General features: G+C 39.2%; 1 protein-coding gene across 1 annotated transcript in view; it reads left to right on the forward strand.

The window, feature by feature from the left end:
* Window positions 1–18,282, forward strand: part of KMO (kynurenine 3-monooxygenase) — a 57,223-nt gene that overhangs the window by 7,678 nt on the left and 31,263 nt on the right. Inside the window, 3 exon segments of the mRNA XM_045453108.1 lie at window positions 13,801–13,870; window positions 14,983–15,080; window positions 16,281–16,370. Coding sequence (XP_045309064.1) covers window positions 13,801–13,870; window positions 14,983–15,080; window positions 16,281–16,370 — 258 coding nt within the window.

The raw sequence follows: 18,282 nt of genomic DNA on the forward strand, positions 1-18,282 counted from the left end.
AATTTTAACACTGGTTCTTCCTGATGGTAAGATTGTGGAAGATTAGTTTTTCCCTTCATATTTATCTGTGTTTTTTAACTTTTTAATTTAAAAATGTTGAGTTCTTACTAAGTATCAGGTATTGTGGCTTGGACTAGAAATAGAAAGAGTGATAAAATATGAGTCTTCCCAATATCATTACTCTCTGGGAACTTACAGCCTGTGGGAAAGTCGGACAGGAATGTAAATAATTAATTCAGTTCATTGTGATAGATATTAAAACACATATATTCATACAGATATCTGCAGAATTATAGATTCTCCTCTTTTGGAGGAGGAGAGGCATCAAGAAAAATGGCACTGAGAACATGAGTCTTGAGAGAAGGCTAAGCATTTTACAGATACAGAAAGCAGGAAAGGATAGTTCAAGTAAAGGGAACATTATATTCAAAGACATGGAGTATAAAAACGCATGGCGTATTCAAGAAATGTGCAGTAACTTTGGTATGCCTAAGACAGAGAATGGCAAAAAAATGAATTGAAAAGAGAAGTTGGGGTCACATATAAGAATCTTTTAGTTCATGTTGGGGCGCCTGGGTGGCTCAGTCGGTTAAGCGTCTGACTTCAGCTCAGGTCACGATCTCGCAGTCCTCGAGTTCGAGCCCTGTGTCGGGCTCTGGGCTGATGGCTCAGAGCCTGGAGCTTGCTTCCGATTCTGTGTCTCCCTCTCTCTCTGCCCCTCCCCCGTTCATGCTGTGTCTCTCTCTGTCTCAAAAATAAATAAACGTTAAAAAAAAAGAATCTTTTAGTTCCTGTTAAAAATTTGGGACTTTTTTCTGCAGACTTATGAGGAGCTAATAAAGGACTTTAAGACAAAAAAAAAAAAAATTCATCCTCTAATTTTTGTCTCCTAAGAGACACCCCGGCCAGTGTGGAGTATGGCTTGAATAGGTAGAGACTGGGAAGATTCTTGGAAAACAATCACAGTAGTCCAGGTGAAAGGTCATGACTTCTTTAGAGAAGTGTCTATTCATGTCTTCTGCCCATTTGTTCACTGGATTATTTGTTTTTCAGGTGTGGAGTTTGGTGAGTTCTTTATAGATTTTGGATACTAGCTCTTTGTCCAGTATGTTATTTGCAAATATCTTTTCCCATTCTGTCAGTTGCCTTCTAGTTTTGTTTTGTTTCCTTTGCACTGCAGAAACTTTTTATCTAAATAATCCAGTGAACAAATGGGCAGAAGACATGAATAGACACTTCTCTAAAGGAGGCATCCAAATGGCCAACAGGCACATGAAGAGATGCTCAATATCACTCCTCATCAGGGAAATACAAATCAAAACCACACTGAGATATCACCTCACGCCAGTCAGAGTGGCTAAAATGAACAAATCAGGAGACTATAGATGCTGGAGAGGATGTGGAGAAATGGGAACCCTCTTGCACTGTTGGTGGGAATGCAAATTGGTGCAGCCACTCTGGAAAACAGTATGGAGGTTCTTCAAAAAATTAAAAATAGATCTACCCTATGACCCAGCAATAGCACTGCTAGGAATTTACCCAAGGGACACAGGAGTGCCGATGCATAAGGGCACCTGTACCCCAATGTTTATGGCAGCACTCTCAACAATAGCCAAATTATGGAAAGTGCCTAAATGTCCATCAACTGATGAATGGATAAAGAAGTTGTGGTTTATATATACAATGGAATACTACGTGGCAATGAGAAAGAATGAAATGTGGCCTTTTGTAGCAACGTGGATGGATGTGGAAAGTGTTATGCTAAGTGAAATAAGTCATACAGAGAAAGACAGATATCATATGTTTTCACTCTTATGTGGATCCTGAGAAACTTAACAGAAGTCCATGGGGGAGGGGAAGGGAAAAAAAAGTTACAGAGAGGGAAGGAGGCAAACCATAAGAGACTCTTAAAAACTGAGAATAAACTGAGGGTTGATGGGGGGTGGGAGGGAGGGGTAAGTGGGTGATGGGCATTGAGGAGGGCACCTGTTGGGATGAGCACTGAGTGTTGTATGGAAACCAATTTGACAATAAATTTCATATGAAAGAAAGAAAGAAAGAAAGAAAGATCATGAGGACCCTAGAAAGAGAATGGAGACTATGAGTAGGAGGTCTATTTTGAGAAAGGTTCAAGAGGATCAATAGGCCTTGTTGCCTGATTAAATGTATATTGGCAAGTAAAAAGGGTGTTAAACATTCTCCGAAGTATCCTGGTTGGTTGAACTAGTGGGCAGAGTTGCCATTCTCTAACATGGAATCCAGAAGGTGGAGATTTGAAGGCTGAGGGAGGGGAATAAGTTGTATTTGAGGCATGTTGAGATGGAGATGCCTGTAAAACCCCCAGGTAGAAAGAGGTTCACTAAACAGACACGAGTTCAGGAGAGGGATCAAGGCTAGAGAAAAAGTCCTAAGAACACTCACAGTAAGTGTGTGTGACATTCACTTTTTCATCATCCGAGGAGGACAATCAAGACTGTTTCTTGGCTTCAAAGAACAAGTCCAGATGATACAGGCTGGAGAGTTTAGGCTAAGGCTTAAATATTAAAACATATATGCAACAGCACTCAATTCTAGCAGATGTAATCATTACTACTCAAGTATGAAGACATTTTTATGTGCTAATTTCACAGTAAGTGCAGTTAACAATTTGGTTCTTTTCATTACACTGATATGTTCAAAGATCAAATTCTTGAGAAATCAAACTATTGTTCAATGAGTGGGAGATATAAACAGGCTTTTCTGTTTGGTGACAAACTTAGGAAGGCCTATGATTCTTAGAGAGAGTTTTATGTTTCATTAAGTCAAAAGTAGTCAACACCACTTAACATTACATTGTCAGATTAATTTCAAACACATAATAAAGAGGCATAAAATGCATGAAATTTTTATAATTATGATGCTCCTTCCTACTAGGGTCAGGATTTATAAATTAAAAGGTACAGTTTTCCTGAACAATCATTGCCAGAGAGGTCACATGAGAACCCGCAGAAACTTGGCGAATCCTCTTGCATAAAAATGAGACAGCTAAACACCAGAGAAGCATACTTCAGTATTTACATAAAAGAAATTTTCAATTTTTTTTTTAATGTTTATTTTTGAGAGAGAGACAGAGACAGAGCGTGAGCAGGGGAGGGGCAGAGAGAGAAGGAAACACAAAATTTGAAGCAGTCTCCAGGCTCTGAACCATCAGCACAGAGCCTGACTTGGGGCTTGAACTCATGAGCTGAGCCATGAGATCATGACCTGAGCTGAAGTCGGAGACAACCAACTGAGCCACCCAGGCGCCCCTCAAACGCTGTTTTTAATTAGTAAGTTAGGCATCAAAATTATGGGCCAGGGTGGGGTCAAACATATGACTTGCAAAAAAGGAAGTCAGAAGAGACAGGAAAAGAAGGCAGAGAAACAGAAGAACAACGGGGTCAATCCATAATTATGTAACCAAGGAATCACCTCAGAGCTCTGTTTATGTACAAACAGGCTTGACTAGTTGTTATTAAAACTTTTAACTTGCAAATTATTCTATGATCAAACAGTTTACTCTTGTGGACTTTTGGTGATTCAAAATAAATATAGAGACATTTCATTATTGTCTGCAAACTTAATAGAACTGCCCTTTCTCTGTCAAGGCTGACCTCCAAGAACGCACGTCATGGAAAGCCTGTACTGCTCCTAGGTATCCTACCCTGCCCCATTTCTTCTCTCCTTTCACCTCTCTCATCTCTAGTTATGCTGAGAAACCAGCTGAGCCTTAACTGAGAGTCTGTGGTGGGCTCACGGTGGTTTACACACATTTTCCCTTCCATTTATATCTTTATGTCTTATTAGCTTTTTTTGCCAGTGTAACAACTAAAGAAGGTGCTGACAGTTCCAATTAAGCACATTTTACAGAAGGTGAGAAGGGGAAATAAAGGTAGAATGAAAAAAGCACTTTATTAGCTATGTTACTAATCCTTCTAGCTGAGCTTGTATAACATCTACATATATATGAACACACTGTGGTCTTACAGAAGACTTTTATTTACTTTTCTTCTTGTTTATTAATTATAATAAGAAGTAGTAACTCACCTCACCACTTAACACTAGAATTGACACATTGCCAATGACATCTATCACCCTCTGTGTTAATTATAAACATTGCCCTGAATCTTGTGTTTATCATTCACTTGCATAAGTTCTATGTATATATGATATATTTATCTCATATAAACACACATAAATAATTCACATATATGCTTCTAAAATTTACGTGTACACATATATTTGTGGTTTAGGGTTGGTTGTCTTTATTTATCAGAGTGCCATGCAGAACGAAATCATCTGGGGCTTATTCTTTTCACTTATAGTACTACTAAAATATTCATATTATTTCCTTTCATTGTGTGAATATGCCATGATTTATTTTTCATTCCTCTTTGATGGCCATTTGGGCTGTTTCCAGTATTTTTGTTTACCTGCTTTAGTTATGAAGAGTACTGCTCTGAACATTCTGACTTGTGCCCCCTAGGCATATGCCTTAAAGAGACATTGCAGATTTGTCAGATATATGAGTATTCAGTTTGACAACATCATCACTAGCAATGTATAAGAGTTTCCGCTGGGCCTCATTCTCTCTAACATGTGATTTTTCATGAACCAAGATTATGTTTAATCCTATTATGTCCACATCACTTGGCATTCCATCTCCCCTTGCCCCATGAGGAACCATGTATACGTGTTCAGTTGGCGAACACACAAGAAATGTTGGGTACTGGAGAGGGATCAATACCTGCCAACCTTAGAAAAGGCTGAATAGGAATATCCACTCCAGGCAGCTTCCTCTCCCCAGATCCTGGAATCAATATGGGTCAAAGAAAAGGAGCCTAAGAAACTCATGAAAGTAGACCAGTGGCCCCCCACTGGCTTGGAACTGAGTCTGTTCTGAGCACAGTCACTGAGACTTGCTTTTACATCCTTTCTTGTAGCTGACTTCCCAGGAAATGGATGAGGGCATTTCTTGCCTCTGTCTACTCTTAGATTATTTCCCACCTCAGGTTTTCACTGATCGTTAGTCACCTAGATTGTGGCTTGTATGTGCTCCTTGTCTGACCTGTTTTCCCAATAAGGAAGATCAACTTCCACATTACTAGATTTAGCTTTATTCCAACATTCCTGACCCTGTTGGTCTCCTTACCAATGTCCTTCCCAGTCTTGCTTCCACCATAAAAGGAGCAGTTAGAACTATACACTGTGAAAGAAAGAGACATTTCTCAAGCCTTTCTCTTTTTCTTCAGGGAGACTTAGTCCATTTAGGCTTTATTCACTTCTGTAATTGTTTTCTAATCTTCCAGATTTATTTTCACTAATACAAACTTATCACTACTATTGCCCTTACTAGATGTTCTTTAACACACAAATGAAAGGAATATAGATAGACAGGAAAGTTTTCATAAGTTGGAAGAGAGCAGAGACGTAAGAAATTTAACATGTTTGTGTTTCAAAGAAGTAAATCAAAGGAGCTATAGTGGGGGGAAAACTGAGTCTAAGGCTGTGCTGGGAAGAAGTTAAAAGTTATGGAAAAGATGTTAAGACACACAGTGTTCTGTGCCAGGCACCGAGTCATACTGGTAGTTGAAGCATCTTGACCACTGTTGAGAAAGTGATGCCAGAAATAGAGATGAACTCACTTCAGATCGAAGAATTGAAAGGAAAGCAATCAGATTGAGGGATTAAAAGGAGAACAACTTGTAATGATCTATTCAGACACATCAAATGCCAGCAAGGAATGTGTTCATAATTTCAATAGTGGCTACATGGGAAATAAATGGTTTATTTATTACGACTTTTGTTTAGAGCAGTTTTAGGTTCACAGCAAAATTAAGGGGAAGGTACAGAGATTTCCCAATATTTCCAGCTCCCACACATGCATCGCCTCCCTTGTTACCAGCATCCCCCACAAAATTGGGATATTTGCTACAATTGATGAGCCTACATTGACACATCATCATCACTCAAAGTCCGTAGTGTACATTGCAGTACATTCTGTGGGTTTGGACAAATGAATAATGACATGTATTTACCATTAGGGTATAATATAGAGTGTTTTCAATGTCCTAAAAAACCCCCACCCCAACCCTGGCATATTTATTTTAACAAAATAATTGAACAGGGATTCTTGGCTGGCCTTCCAGAATATTAAATATGTGAACTGCTTTGCAAAAAAATTAAATTTGAAACCTTTCCACGCACATAATGATTAAATAGGAGCAAAGTTTTAAAAATAACTATCATCAGTCTACAGAAATTGAGTGATATGAAGGAAGTTTGGTGGCCACAGTATCAATGAATGGTGACAGGAACCCTAGCTTGAACCATTGGCTTATTTAAAACAAAAACAAACACACAAAAAACAAACATAGGTGCTTAGATGTGAAGGTGATTTGGAGCAGAGGAGGAAACACTGGCATGGAAGAAATAGAAGGCAAGGACTCGTGTCAGCCTGTGCCTGCTCCTGTACTGACAGGCCCTGAACACTGAGCTGGGGCACGGCCCTCTCCTTAGCTCCTAAACCACCAGGGAGCTGCTGAGAACCTCTGAGGCATCCCACCTCTGGGCTCCTGGAGGGAACCGTGGGGAGTACCCTCTCCCAGATGTGCCCCCATCTAGCTCTGTGATTCCTCTCTCCAAATTCTCACTGCTACCTTCCCTTCCAGAGGGTCCTCTGGATCTCAGTTTTATGGTAAGCAAAATTTCCAGTGTGTTCACTTTACTTGTTGACTTTCCCTTGAAACTCCTGGCTTTAGTTTAAAACTTGCGGCCTTCTCCCACATCTTGAGTATGTCTGGATGGGGAGTTGGCGTGGTATCCTTACTCTATACTACAACTTCTGGACTTGTAGGCTTCCGTGTTATTTGCAAGCCTTCTGAGGCTTGTGTCATCTACTTATACTCCATTCTGTTGTTGTCAATCAATCTGAGCCACTTCCCCGCAGTACTGAGGATTCCAGCACTTTCACAGAATCTTTTTTCTAGATCCCAGCCCCACCATTCACCCTGAGGGACTATCAACATTCACATGGTTGACCCATGCAGTTCCCTAGCCCCTTAATCCTTGAACTGCAAGCTTCCAGTTTCTTCAATCTCCACCACACTTCAGCCTCCAAGTCCCATGACCCGTGTTGGACTTGGACCTTGTCACCCCACAGCACTGCTCCATCTAGGACAACAGAGTCAGACCTTGGACTCTGATTAAAAACCTCCTCACTCCCTCACACAGTTGCCTCTACTACATCTGCTCTTCACAGGGACCTCCTACTTCTCCCTGTTCGGGAGCCTTCTGCTGCTTTCCTTGCATTTCATCCAACTTGGTGGTTACTGTCCATCAGTTCAAATAAAATCTTCAAGTTTTTGCTTTCCATCCCATCCAAATGGCCAAAACCCACCCTTCCTTGGTTCCAATGGGTTTCTTCCTCTGCACAGTTCAGTGCTGCAAGAAAAAATACAACCTAACCTCACATCTTGGTGCCACTATAAATTCAGTCTTCATCTTCAACTGTATTTCCAATGGTATCCAGACACACTTCTATTTTATTGATAAAGCACTCATATTCTGGAACCAGACTGGATCCATTTGAATCTCCACATCAACTTCAGCACTCACTAGCTGTGTAAACTTAGGTAAGCCATTTCACTTCTCTGTGCCTCAATTTCTGTACCCATGAGACAAGATAACAACAGTACCTCCTTCACATGGCTGAAGTGCAGATTAAAGGAGTAGAGCAGTATACATCATGACCACTTCAAGGGCACTGTCCATCATCAGTATTTTTTCCTAAATCAGATTTGTTTCATTCTCTCTAGTAGTGACTTTTAATGTTTATCATGTGCATCTTCTACTTAGAATCCTCCTCCTTCAGTTACATTTTTTCTCCTGGAAGTCATACCCTATCCCACTCCACACCCTTAATTTGACTTGAGCCTCCTTTCTCTGTACTCTCATAGCTGAACTTCCTCCACTATATTGTTAATCACCTTGTGTGGTAATTGACTGTAATCCCCTTGAGAGGCCTGGTATATCTTGCTCTCTGTTGTATCCCTAGCACCTAGCACATGGGTAGCACATAGGAATATGTGTGTGTGTGTGTGTGTGTGTGTGTGTGTGTGTGTCAAATAATATTAGAAAAAAATGAAGACCTACATAGGACTGTGAACTCCCTGAGGCAGCTATTTTCTCTGGATCACTTTTAATACCTAGCAAGGAATAGATATCTTGTAATACTTGGGAAGCAATAAGTATTTTTCAAATAATAATTTTTCTGCATCTCTTGAGAGTTGTTTTTAAATTTCCAAGAGGATTCTTACTCTTTATCAACTTGCTTCTTCTCTACATATCAAAATAGTCTCATCTTTCAAAGCTCAAGTCAAAAGTAATGTTTTCCAGGAAGTTCTTTACCAATCCCTTTGTTTTGGTTATCTTTTGCTATGTAACAAACCACTCTAAAGCTTAGTGGCCTAAAACAATACTCTATTACCATGCCCCACAGTTCTGTGAGTGGTCTTCATATGGCTGCAATCATGGAGGGCTTGACAAGCTGAACGTTCAAGATGGTGCCCTCCCATGATAGCCAATTGGTATGAGCTGTTGGTTAGTAGAGAGCTCAGCTGAGGCTCTTGATGGGAACAACTGCATATGGCCTGCCCTTGTGACTTGGGTTTTTCACACATGGCAGCCTCCAGTTATTTATTCTTCTTAAATGATCACTGGCTTCCAGAAGGCAGGAAGCAGAAGCTTGCAGGCCACCTAAAGACTATGCCTGGAAAAAGCTCGTGTCACATCTACTGCATTTTATTGATCAAGGTTATCACAGACCCTCCTGGATGCAAGGAAATGGAGAAATGAATTCCATCTTCTGATGAAAGAGTATCGAGATCATAACTGTAGAACAGTATGTAGGATGGGATATACTGTTATGGCCATCTTTAAAAAATAAAATTTGTCACATCCCTCAAGGCAAAATTTATCCCTTTCTTGTGTGTTCTCTAGGCATTTACCTTTTGTTTTGTTTTGTTTTGTTTTGTTTTGTTTTTTTAATATTGATTTCCACCTCAGGGCCCAGAATTATTTTGCTAGGAAAGGTCTCTCAACCTATAGCACACAGAATACTTGGAAAATTGAATAAAATTACATGACTCAAACATACAGTAGACCCTTGAACAACAGAGTTCGAACTATGTGGGTCTACTTATATGTTGATTTTTTGATAAATATAGTACAGTACTATAAATGTATTTTCTCTTCTTTATGATTTTCCTAATAACATTTTCTTTTCTCTAGCTTACTTTATATGTAAGAATACAGTATATAATATACATAACAAACAAAATTTGTGTTAATATGTTATCGGTAAGGCTTCGGGTCAACAGTAGGCTACTGGTAGTTGAGTTTTCAGGGAGTCAAAAGTTATAGGTGGATTTTTGACTGTGCAGGGGGTCAGCACTCCTAACCCCCATATTGTTCAAGGATCAACTATAATTATTCTTGGGGTATATGTAAATATTCTGTGATTAAATTCATTATATATATTTTTAACCAACCTATATTAGAAATTTAAATGATGCTGGGTATCTGCAAAATGTTTATGTAAAAAGTGGGCCTTCATACTCAAAAATGGTTTACTAAGTATTAGTTGGTTTATATGTTTGTCTCTTCTTAACTGAATTAGGTGTTACTGCTCCCAAGGACTTAGCTTAATAACCTTTAGATTTCTAAAGTGTAGTAGATTAAATCATATATCATAGCTGCTCAGTAAATTTTGGCTTGGTTTGGTTAAAAATTTTATTTAAAAATTTAAGCTCTACCATTCATTTATACAATCAACAAATATTGATCAAGTACTTATTCTGCTAGAAACACAATGGTAGAGGCTAAGGATAAAATGGTGAGCAAAACCAGTTTGCAGCCCAGGAGGGTAGACAGATATTGACCACACAATCTCCCTAAAGCTGTAAACTTCCAATTGTGAAAAGCTTTTTAGTTTCTGAGGTCTGCCAAACAAAATACCACAAACCAAGTGACTTAAAGAACAGAGTTTTGTCGTCTTAGAATCCTGGAGGCTAGAAGTCCAAGATCAAAGTTTCAGCAGATTAGTTCCAGCTCTCTCTCCTGGGCTTGCAGATGGCCAGCTTCTCCCCATGTCTCTTAATGTCATCTTTGCTCTCTGTGTGTCAGTGTTCAAATCCCCCTTTTTATAAGGACACCAGTCATGTTGGATTAAGGTCCATCCTAATGACTTCATTTTAACTTAATTTCCTCTGTAAACATCCCGTCTTCAAATAAGTCACAGTCTAAGGCCCAGGGTTAGGACTGCAGCATGTGAGTTTGGGAGTGCACAATTCAACCCTTAACATTTTTCAAAGGAAAAGTCTGTAGCACCATGAGAACTTATAAGAAGGGGGTTGAGGTAGCTTGAACGAGGAAGGCTTCCTCAAGGAAGTGAAACCAAATGGAATCCTGAGGATGAATGGGGGTTTACCAAGTAAAGAGGGAAAGGAAAAAGGTCCTTGGCCATGGATATAGAATGTGCTAAATTCTCTGGTGGCAGAAAGAGTGTGGTGTGTACAAGCAGTTGAAAGAAGGCTATATGATCTGCATAGTTTTCAAATATTGTGGAGAAAATTTGAGGCCTAAGATGCATTTTTCTCTAGAGAGGCTTCTGTTTGCATCTGTCAGGTGGCTGTGGTTCACAGCAGTCCCAGATGGATGAACATGATCCAAACAGTACTAGGGATGATTCCTAGGCAGTCCACTGTCCCTTTGATCATTGGCTCATTTCCAGTTTACTTGACTTCCAGGATGTACCTGTTTAGGGTCCTGACTCAAAGCCTGTGGATTTATTAAACCCTCCCAAATCAGGGTTGCTGTCCTGAGTTCCAGATTTTATCCATCCAGTTTCATGGTCATAAACTCTGTTGAAGTTCCCAGTGGGTCCTGCAATTAGTAGATACCCTCAGACATGGCTCCAAACATCAAGTTCATCTCTATGTTTCCTTTACCTCGTAGCAGAAGTTAGTTCAGATAACCCATTTCACCGTTACACCAAATGGCTGCTTGCGGAGAATAGGTTGGCTGGTAGAATAGACAGGAAGCCTGACATTGGTCAAGCATAATGCTCATGATATGATAGAAGCATAAAGGTAAAAATGAAAAGAGATAGGTAAAGAAACATTATAAGGTAGAACTGGCAGAACTTGGAAGGGATTGGATGCAGAGAATGAGGGGGAGAGAAGTCCCAAGGATGACACTTAGGTTTCTAATTTGAGTAACTAGATGGATAGGATAAATGGATATCATTCATTTACATAGGAATATGTGGAGAGAATTGACACAATGCAGGGCAAAATTACAAGTTTCAGTTTGGAGCCATTGATTTTGAGGTGCTTGGAGATATTTAGGAGGCTACAGCAATGAAACATTGTATGCAGGAGCTCAAGAAGGAGATCTGGGTAAGAGATGAAAGTCTTTGAATCCCCATGGATGTGGATGATGGACTAGGCTGGAAGCTTGAGAAACTCCAATGTTTGACGGCCTTTCCTTGCAAGGATGAAAGAGAAAAAGAAGGAATGGCCAGAAATGTATGAAGACAACTGGAAAACAAAGGAAGGTTAGGGTGTCAACAAGAGAGTTGGTTAACAACATTCAATGTTGCTGAAAATTCTAGTGTGATCATTGAATATGGATGATCTTACGAAATAGAAGTTGTTAGCAATGAGGCGGTAAATAAATTGCTATAACCTACATAAAGCTGTCAGAAGGCAACACTATAAAGTCTTGAGAAGACGACAGGGAAAAAATTCTTCATAATCTCAAAGTAGGAAAACATTTCTTAAACAAGATACCAAATGAATTATTAATAATGTCAAAGATGGATAAAGGTGACTGCATTAAAATAAAGAACTCCTTTTTAAAAGCCACTGTAGAGTCTCACACTTGAAATGAATAGAACAATATGTCATCATACTTCAGTAATAAAAAAATTCTTTAAAGATATTATAAAGTTTAAAAGGGAAGCCACAGAATGCAAGAAGACATTTGCAACATTTAAAAATGATGAAGAGTATACTCAGATCTATGAATAACTCAAGTTATCTGTAGGAAAAAAAAGACCGATAATCCAATAGAAAACAGGCTAGAGGCTTAAACAGGCACTTTATGGAAGAGATCCAAACAGCCAGTCAGTATATGAAAAAGAGTTTGACCTTTCTAGCAGTCAGTCATATGCAGATCAAAACCAAGTGCTTTCCTATCTTACCCATTCACCATAAGATTTAAAAGTTTGAGGACACCAAGTGCTGGCAAAAATAGACTGTCAGAAACTGCTGTTGAGAAAACACACTGGTACAAAACTTCGAAACAGTTTGACACAATAAAGGTGAAGACACATAAACCTTTGACCAGGAATTCCACTTTTGTGTATGAACCCTGCAGAAAATTTATGCACCTCTGTGCCAGAATACATGTACAAAAATGTTCTTTGCAGCATTGTTAATAATATTCCTGGGCCATCATTTCACAATGTATACACTTATCAAATCATTATGTTGTGTATGTTAAATTTATACAATGTTATATGTTAATTATATTGCAATAAAACTGGATTAAAATAGGGGCGCCTGGGCGGCACAGTCAGTTAAGCACCCGACTCTTGATTTCGGCTCAGGTCATGATCTCACAGTTTTATGAGTTCAAGCCCCACATTGGGCTCTGGGCAGACAGTGCAGAGCCTGCTTGAGATTTTCCCTCTTTCTCTCTTTCTCTCTCTGCCTCTCCCCTGCTCTCACTCTCTCTTTCACAAAAAATAATAAACTTGAAAAAAACTGGGAAAAAATATTCCCAGAGCAGAAACAGCTCAAATGTCCTTCAACAGTAGAACAGCTAAATAATCTGTGAGATGTTCATGCAATGAAGAATCATATAGTAATGAAAGTGGGTGACCTGGAGTTTACGTGCAGCTGTATAGACGAATCTCAGAAGCATTATGTTGAGTTAAAGAAGAAAAGATACATAAGTGTGATTCTAATTATGTGATTCAAATGCAGACAAAATTAAACTATCCTGCCTTGGGATATACACCTAAGTGGTAAAACTATAAGGAAGCAAGGATGGGTTATTACAAAAGTCAGAATAACATTAACTCATAGGTGAAAAGCTGGGAATCTTAATTGGAGAGCAGGTGGGGGAGGTATGGATGGGTAGAGTGGTGGTTATATGGATGTTTGCTTTCTAACTATTCTGTAAACTGTGCACGTTTGAAGATCTTTATGTATGAAAGTTATATCTCACTATAAAAATTAAGAAAAAAATGGGGCGCCTGGGTGGCGCAGTCGGCTGGGCGTCCGACTTCGGCCAGGTCACGATCTTTCGGTCCGTGAGTTCGAGCCCCGCGTCAGGCTCTGGGCTGATGGCTGGGAGCCTGGAGCCTGTTTCCGATTCTGTGTCTCCCTCACTCTCTGCCCCTCCCCCATTCATGCTCTGTCTCTCTCTGTCCCAAAAATAAATAAACGTTGAAAAAAAAACAAATTAAAAAAACAAACAAACAAAAAAAAAAAAAACAAAAAAACACCAAAGCTACCTCTTGAAATGATACCGTTTAATCCTGAGTTAATCCCACTATTTTTCCAATGGTGCTTTCTGGTAGTGACTGAATAAATCGATGTGACAGCCAAATACAGTACAAATACAATGACACATGATGCTGCATTTTACCAGTAAAAATTCCCTATATTTGTGATGTCAGAAAAATATGAAAAACGTTGCTTTAATTCCTAGGTTGGATCATTAAATGCATGCTTCCTTGCAAAGAGGAATTTCCAAGTTGATGTATATGAAGCTAGGGAAGGTAAGACATTACTGAAAATTATGAGATGTGGTTCTGATTCTCTGACTTCTTTCTCATTACATTTTCTTTTACTGATATAACCATCGTATATCAGTGGTATTTCAGAATAGCAAGAAAAAGATTTCCACTGTAAAACATTCCTCTATCATTTTTCTCTTTCCTTTGTGTGTGTGTGTCTGTGTGTGTGTCCTTATAGGTATTTTATTTTTTTATTTTTATTTTTTTAATTTTATTTTTGATTTTTTTAAATGTTTTAATTAAATTTTTAATTTACATCCAAATTAGTTAGTATATAGTGCAACAATGATTTCAGGAGTAGATTCCTTAGTGCCCCTTACCCATTTAGCCCATCCCCCCTCCCACAACCCCTCCCGTAACCCTCAGTTTGTTCTCCATGTTTATGAGTCTCTTTTGTTTTGTCCCCCTCCCTGTTTTTATATTATTTTTGCTTCCCTTCCCTTATGTTCATCTGTTTTGTCTCTAAAAGTCCTCATATGAGTGAAGTCATATGATATTTGTCTTTCTCTGACTACTAATTTCACTTAGCATAATACCCCCCAGTTCCATCCACGAAGTTGCAAATGGCAAGATTTCATCTTTTTGATTGCCGAGTAATACTCCATTGTATATATATACCACATCTTCTTTATCCATTCACCCATCAGTAGACATTTGGGCTCTTTCCATACTTTAGCTATTGTGGATAGTGCTGCTATAAACATGGGGGTGCACGTGTCCCTTCGAAGCAGCACACCTGTATCCCTTGGATAAATGCCTAGTAGTGCAATTGCTGGGTTGTAGGGTAGTTCTATTTTTTGTTTTTTGAGGAACCTCCATACTGTTTTCCAGAGTGGCTGCATCAGCTTGCATTTCCATCTCTTTACATTTTAAAAAGAATTTTTTTTTAGAAAGAGGAACTTCATTTTTTTTAACCTCAACTATCTAAATTTAACTTAATACAAAATTACTACTGTTAGTGTTTTCTTTAAAGGAGTTAACAAGGTCTTTTAACTTGGTCCTGAATGCACCAGTTATTCAGGTGCTATCTGCTCACTCTGTACTAAGATAATAATGAGCTGTGTGTAATACAGAGTCTACTTTCAATGTCTTAGATCTCCGAGTGGCTAAATTTGCACGTGGAAGAAGCATTAACTTGGCCCTTTCTTATAGAGGACGGCAAGCCTTGCACGCCATTGGCCTGGAAGATCAGGTACCTTGTTAACGTATTTTCCTTATAAAAGATAATACCTGCTATTTTCCAACAATTGCATATTCTTGATTTCATCCAGGCTCAAAGCACCAATTAACGTCAAGAACCTTTGCATGGAAACTCAGTCTACAAAGGTTTTCAAACTTCTAAATTTGGCAGGAGGGTGAACATTGGACACTTGAGGCAGCCTGGGGAACTGGGGCATGATGAGGGCAGGGGGATCCTGTGACTCTCCCTGATGATCTCTTCCGACACTGGGTTTGCAATCCAATGGTGGGTCTCAGCCTACAGGAAGTGTGACCTGAGGTTGCATCCAGGATGACAGGAGGCCGGCCTACAAACCTCATTCTTTTGACCATACAAGTCCATAATCTCTCACCCACAATTCTGTACTCCAAAGAGCTCTGGAAACAGAAAACTTCTCATCACTGATTCAGCAGCAAACTTGACCAGATGTGACGCTTTTTATGGCTTAAAAAAAAAAATCTTGGTTAGTGTGAATATGTTTTGCTACAGATATTTGAACTCTGTTTTGGGGTGATGCCTCAGAGTCCACTGGGCATTATGTGATATCCTTAGAATTACCTATCTAAAATTTGAAAACTTTAAAATCCTGAAACTGATGTGCCCTCAAGGGTTTGGATAAGAATTGTGGGTCCTCATGTAGTCTCAGCGTTGCCAAACTTCTCACTGTCTAGCAGTAGCTTGGAAATATGAACAGAAGTAATATATTTTTCTGCTATACTGTTACTGACAAAGTGCCTTTTCAATGATCATATAAGCCAGTATGGATGTCAGTTCTATTTCCAGTTTCCTCAGATATGTGTGTGGGAAAATACCTTGCATGAGGTTTTGGAAGTCCTGGGTTTTACTCCTCATGCATTGCTCTGTTTTGTGATCATGAGAAAATCACTCAGCCTCTCTGACACTGACCCATTTTCCTTAATTGTAATATGTGATTTAGACCAGATAAAAGTTAAGTCGATTCCAAAAGCTAAAGGTTAAAAAAAATCAAAAATTAAGTTCTGCAGGAACATAGCTTTCCTTAAGTTTCTACAACACCGTGCTTCCACGGCTCTTTGCATTATTTTTTAAATTTTTTGAAAATATTTGAAAACTCACATTTTAAAACCGATATCTATCTTATTCTATGATGCCATATTATGCTAATTGAAATTGATATTTCTTGGTTTATTTCAGATTGTAGCCCAAGGTATTCCCATGAGAGCAAGAATGATTCACTCTCTTTCAGGAAAAAAGTCTGCAGTTCCCTATGGGACCAAGTCACAGGTTGGTTTACCCTGAAGATAATGTTTACTTACAGTGGAATCTAATGTCTGGAACTTGACCCTGGCTTATTGGCCCTTCCTGTCTCTAGATCTGTCTTTGACATTGCCTGTGTCGGTCTGCAATTTGGACACATACACTAGTTAATAAATTAATCCATAGGAGATGAGATGCTTACAATAGGGCTCAGTTTCTAATAACCATTCAATAGAAGTAAGTTACATTGTCATCACTATTAGGCTCTTTGCCTCTATGCATTGTTCATGTTGGCCTGGGACACCCTTTCTCTCCCATCTCCTTTCAGTTACACAGAGAAGATTACTATGTATTTATTGTCAAGCATAAAATGCAAGAACAACTCTAGAGGGTTTTACACTGTTGTTACCTTCTCCAAACTGACTCTCTTGCCCTAAATTTAACTGTAATGGAATTTAGAGAATGAACCAAAAGTGTGTTTAGTGCTATATAATTTCTAAAACAACAGAGGCCAGATGGTGAAATCAAGTTTACAAAAGAAAATCCATTATTCTGCTTTGTGTTTCTATTATCTTTACATAGTAACACACGGAGTGGGGAAAGTATGTATTTTTATCTAATATTTATACCTTCTAAGTTTGTTTCTTTGAGACAGAATGAGTGTACCAAACAGCTATCAACCAGAGAAAAACTCCAACTTGCTTTTCCAACAAGGCCTTATTTTATTAAAGGCAGAGCCCAAATGAAGTTTATATTCTTTGAGTCTCTGAGCTCCCACAGAGCTCCCACTGCAGGTGGATTAGCGATTCTCAGACTCCTCTGGGATCTTGTTCAAGTGTGGAGTCTGATTCTGTAGGGCTAGAGTGAAGGTAGAGATGATGCATTCTAAACACACCCAAGTGGTGTCCATGCTGCTGCTCCATGGACCACACTCTGGGCAGCAAGAGATAAAGCACATGTGCTCATGGGAACAAAGTCTGTGTGGCTCTTGTGATGATACAAGTGGCTGAAGCACCTCACGCCCGTTAGGATGCTACTCTCAGAAAACAAGAATGAAAACAGAAAATAACAAGTACTGGAAAGGATGTAGAGAAGTTGGAATGCCTGCGCACTGTTGGTAGGAATATAAAATGCTGCAGCCACTATGGAAAACAGTGTAGCCATTCCTCCAAAAATTAAAAATAGAATTTCCCATATGATCCAGCAGTTTCTCTTCTGGGTATGTATCCAAAAGAACTGAAAGCAGGGACTTGAAGAGATATTTGAACACTCATGTTCATAGTAGCATTACTTATAATAGCCAAAAAGTGAAAGTTACCCAAATGTCCATCAATGGAGAAACAAAATGCGGTGTCCATGTATGTAAGATAATAAAAAAATCTATATTGGTTTCTACCCCTAGTTCCTGGCACAGAACTCCTAAAACTCTTGTAATTTCCTAAGTGATAAGAGCACTAGGAGATCTTTTCTTCTAATATTTGCTCTTTGATTGTAATTCCTAATCCAGAGCTCCTAAATCCCTTGGAATTTCCTGGGTGATAAGAGTGTCTTTTGTTCTAATGAGGTAACTCTCAGTGGGCTCCTGGATGGGGGCTGGTCACCAGAAAGACCAAGCCTTAATTAGAAGTTTGGAATTTTCAGCCCCACCCATCTGAAGAGAGGGGAGAGGGGCTGGAAGTGGAGTTAATGATCCAACATGCCCATGTGATGAAGTTGCCACAAAAATCCCAAAAGTATGGGGTTCAGAGAGCTTCCAGGTTCATGAACACACGGAGGTACTTGGAGATGGCTCACCCACAGAGGGCAAACACATATCTTGCCCTACACGTTTTTCCATCTAGATGTTTATCTGTACCCTTTAAAGAGTAAGTCTACTGTTTTCCTGAGTTCTGCGAGCTGCCCTAGCAAATTAATTGAACCTGAAGAGGGGCTCATGGAA

The sequence above is a fragment of the Leopardus geoffroyi genome, chromosome C3 (genome assembly GCF_018350155.1).
Source record: "Leopardus geoffroyi isolate Oge1 chromosome C3, O.geoffroyi_Oge1_pat1.0, whole genome shotgun sequence".
Lineage (NCBI taxonomy): Eukaryota > Metazoa > Chordata > Mammalia > Carnivora > Felidae > Leopardus > Leopardus geoffroyi.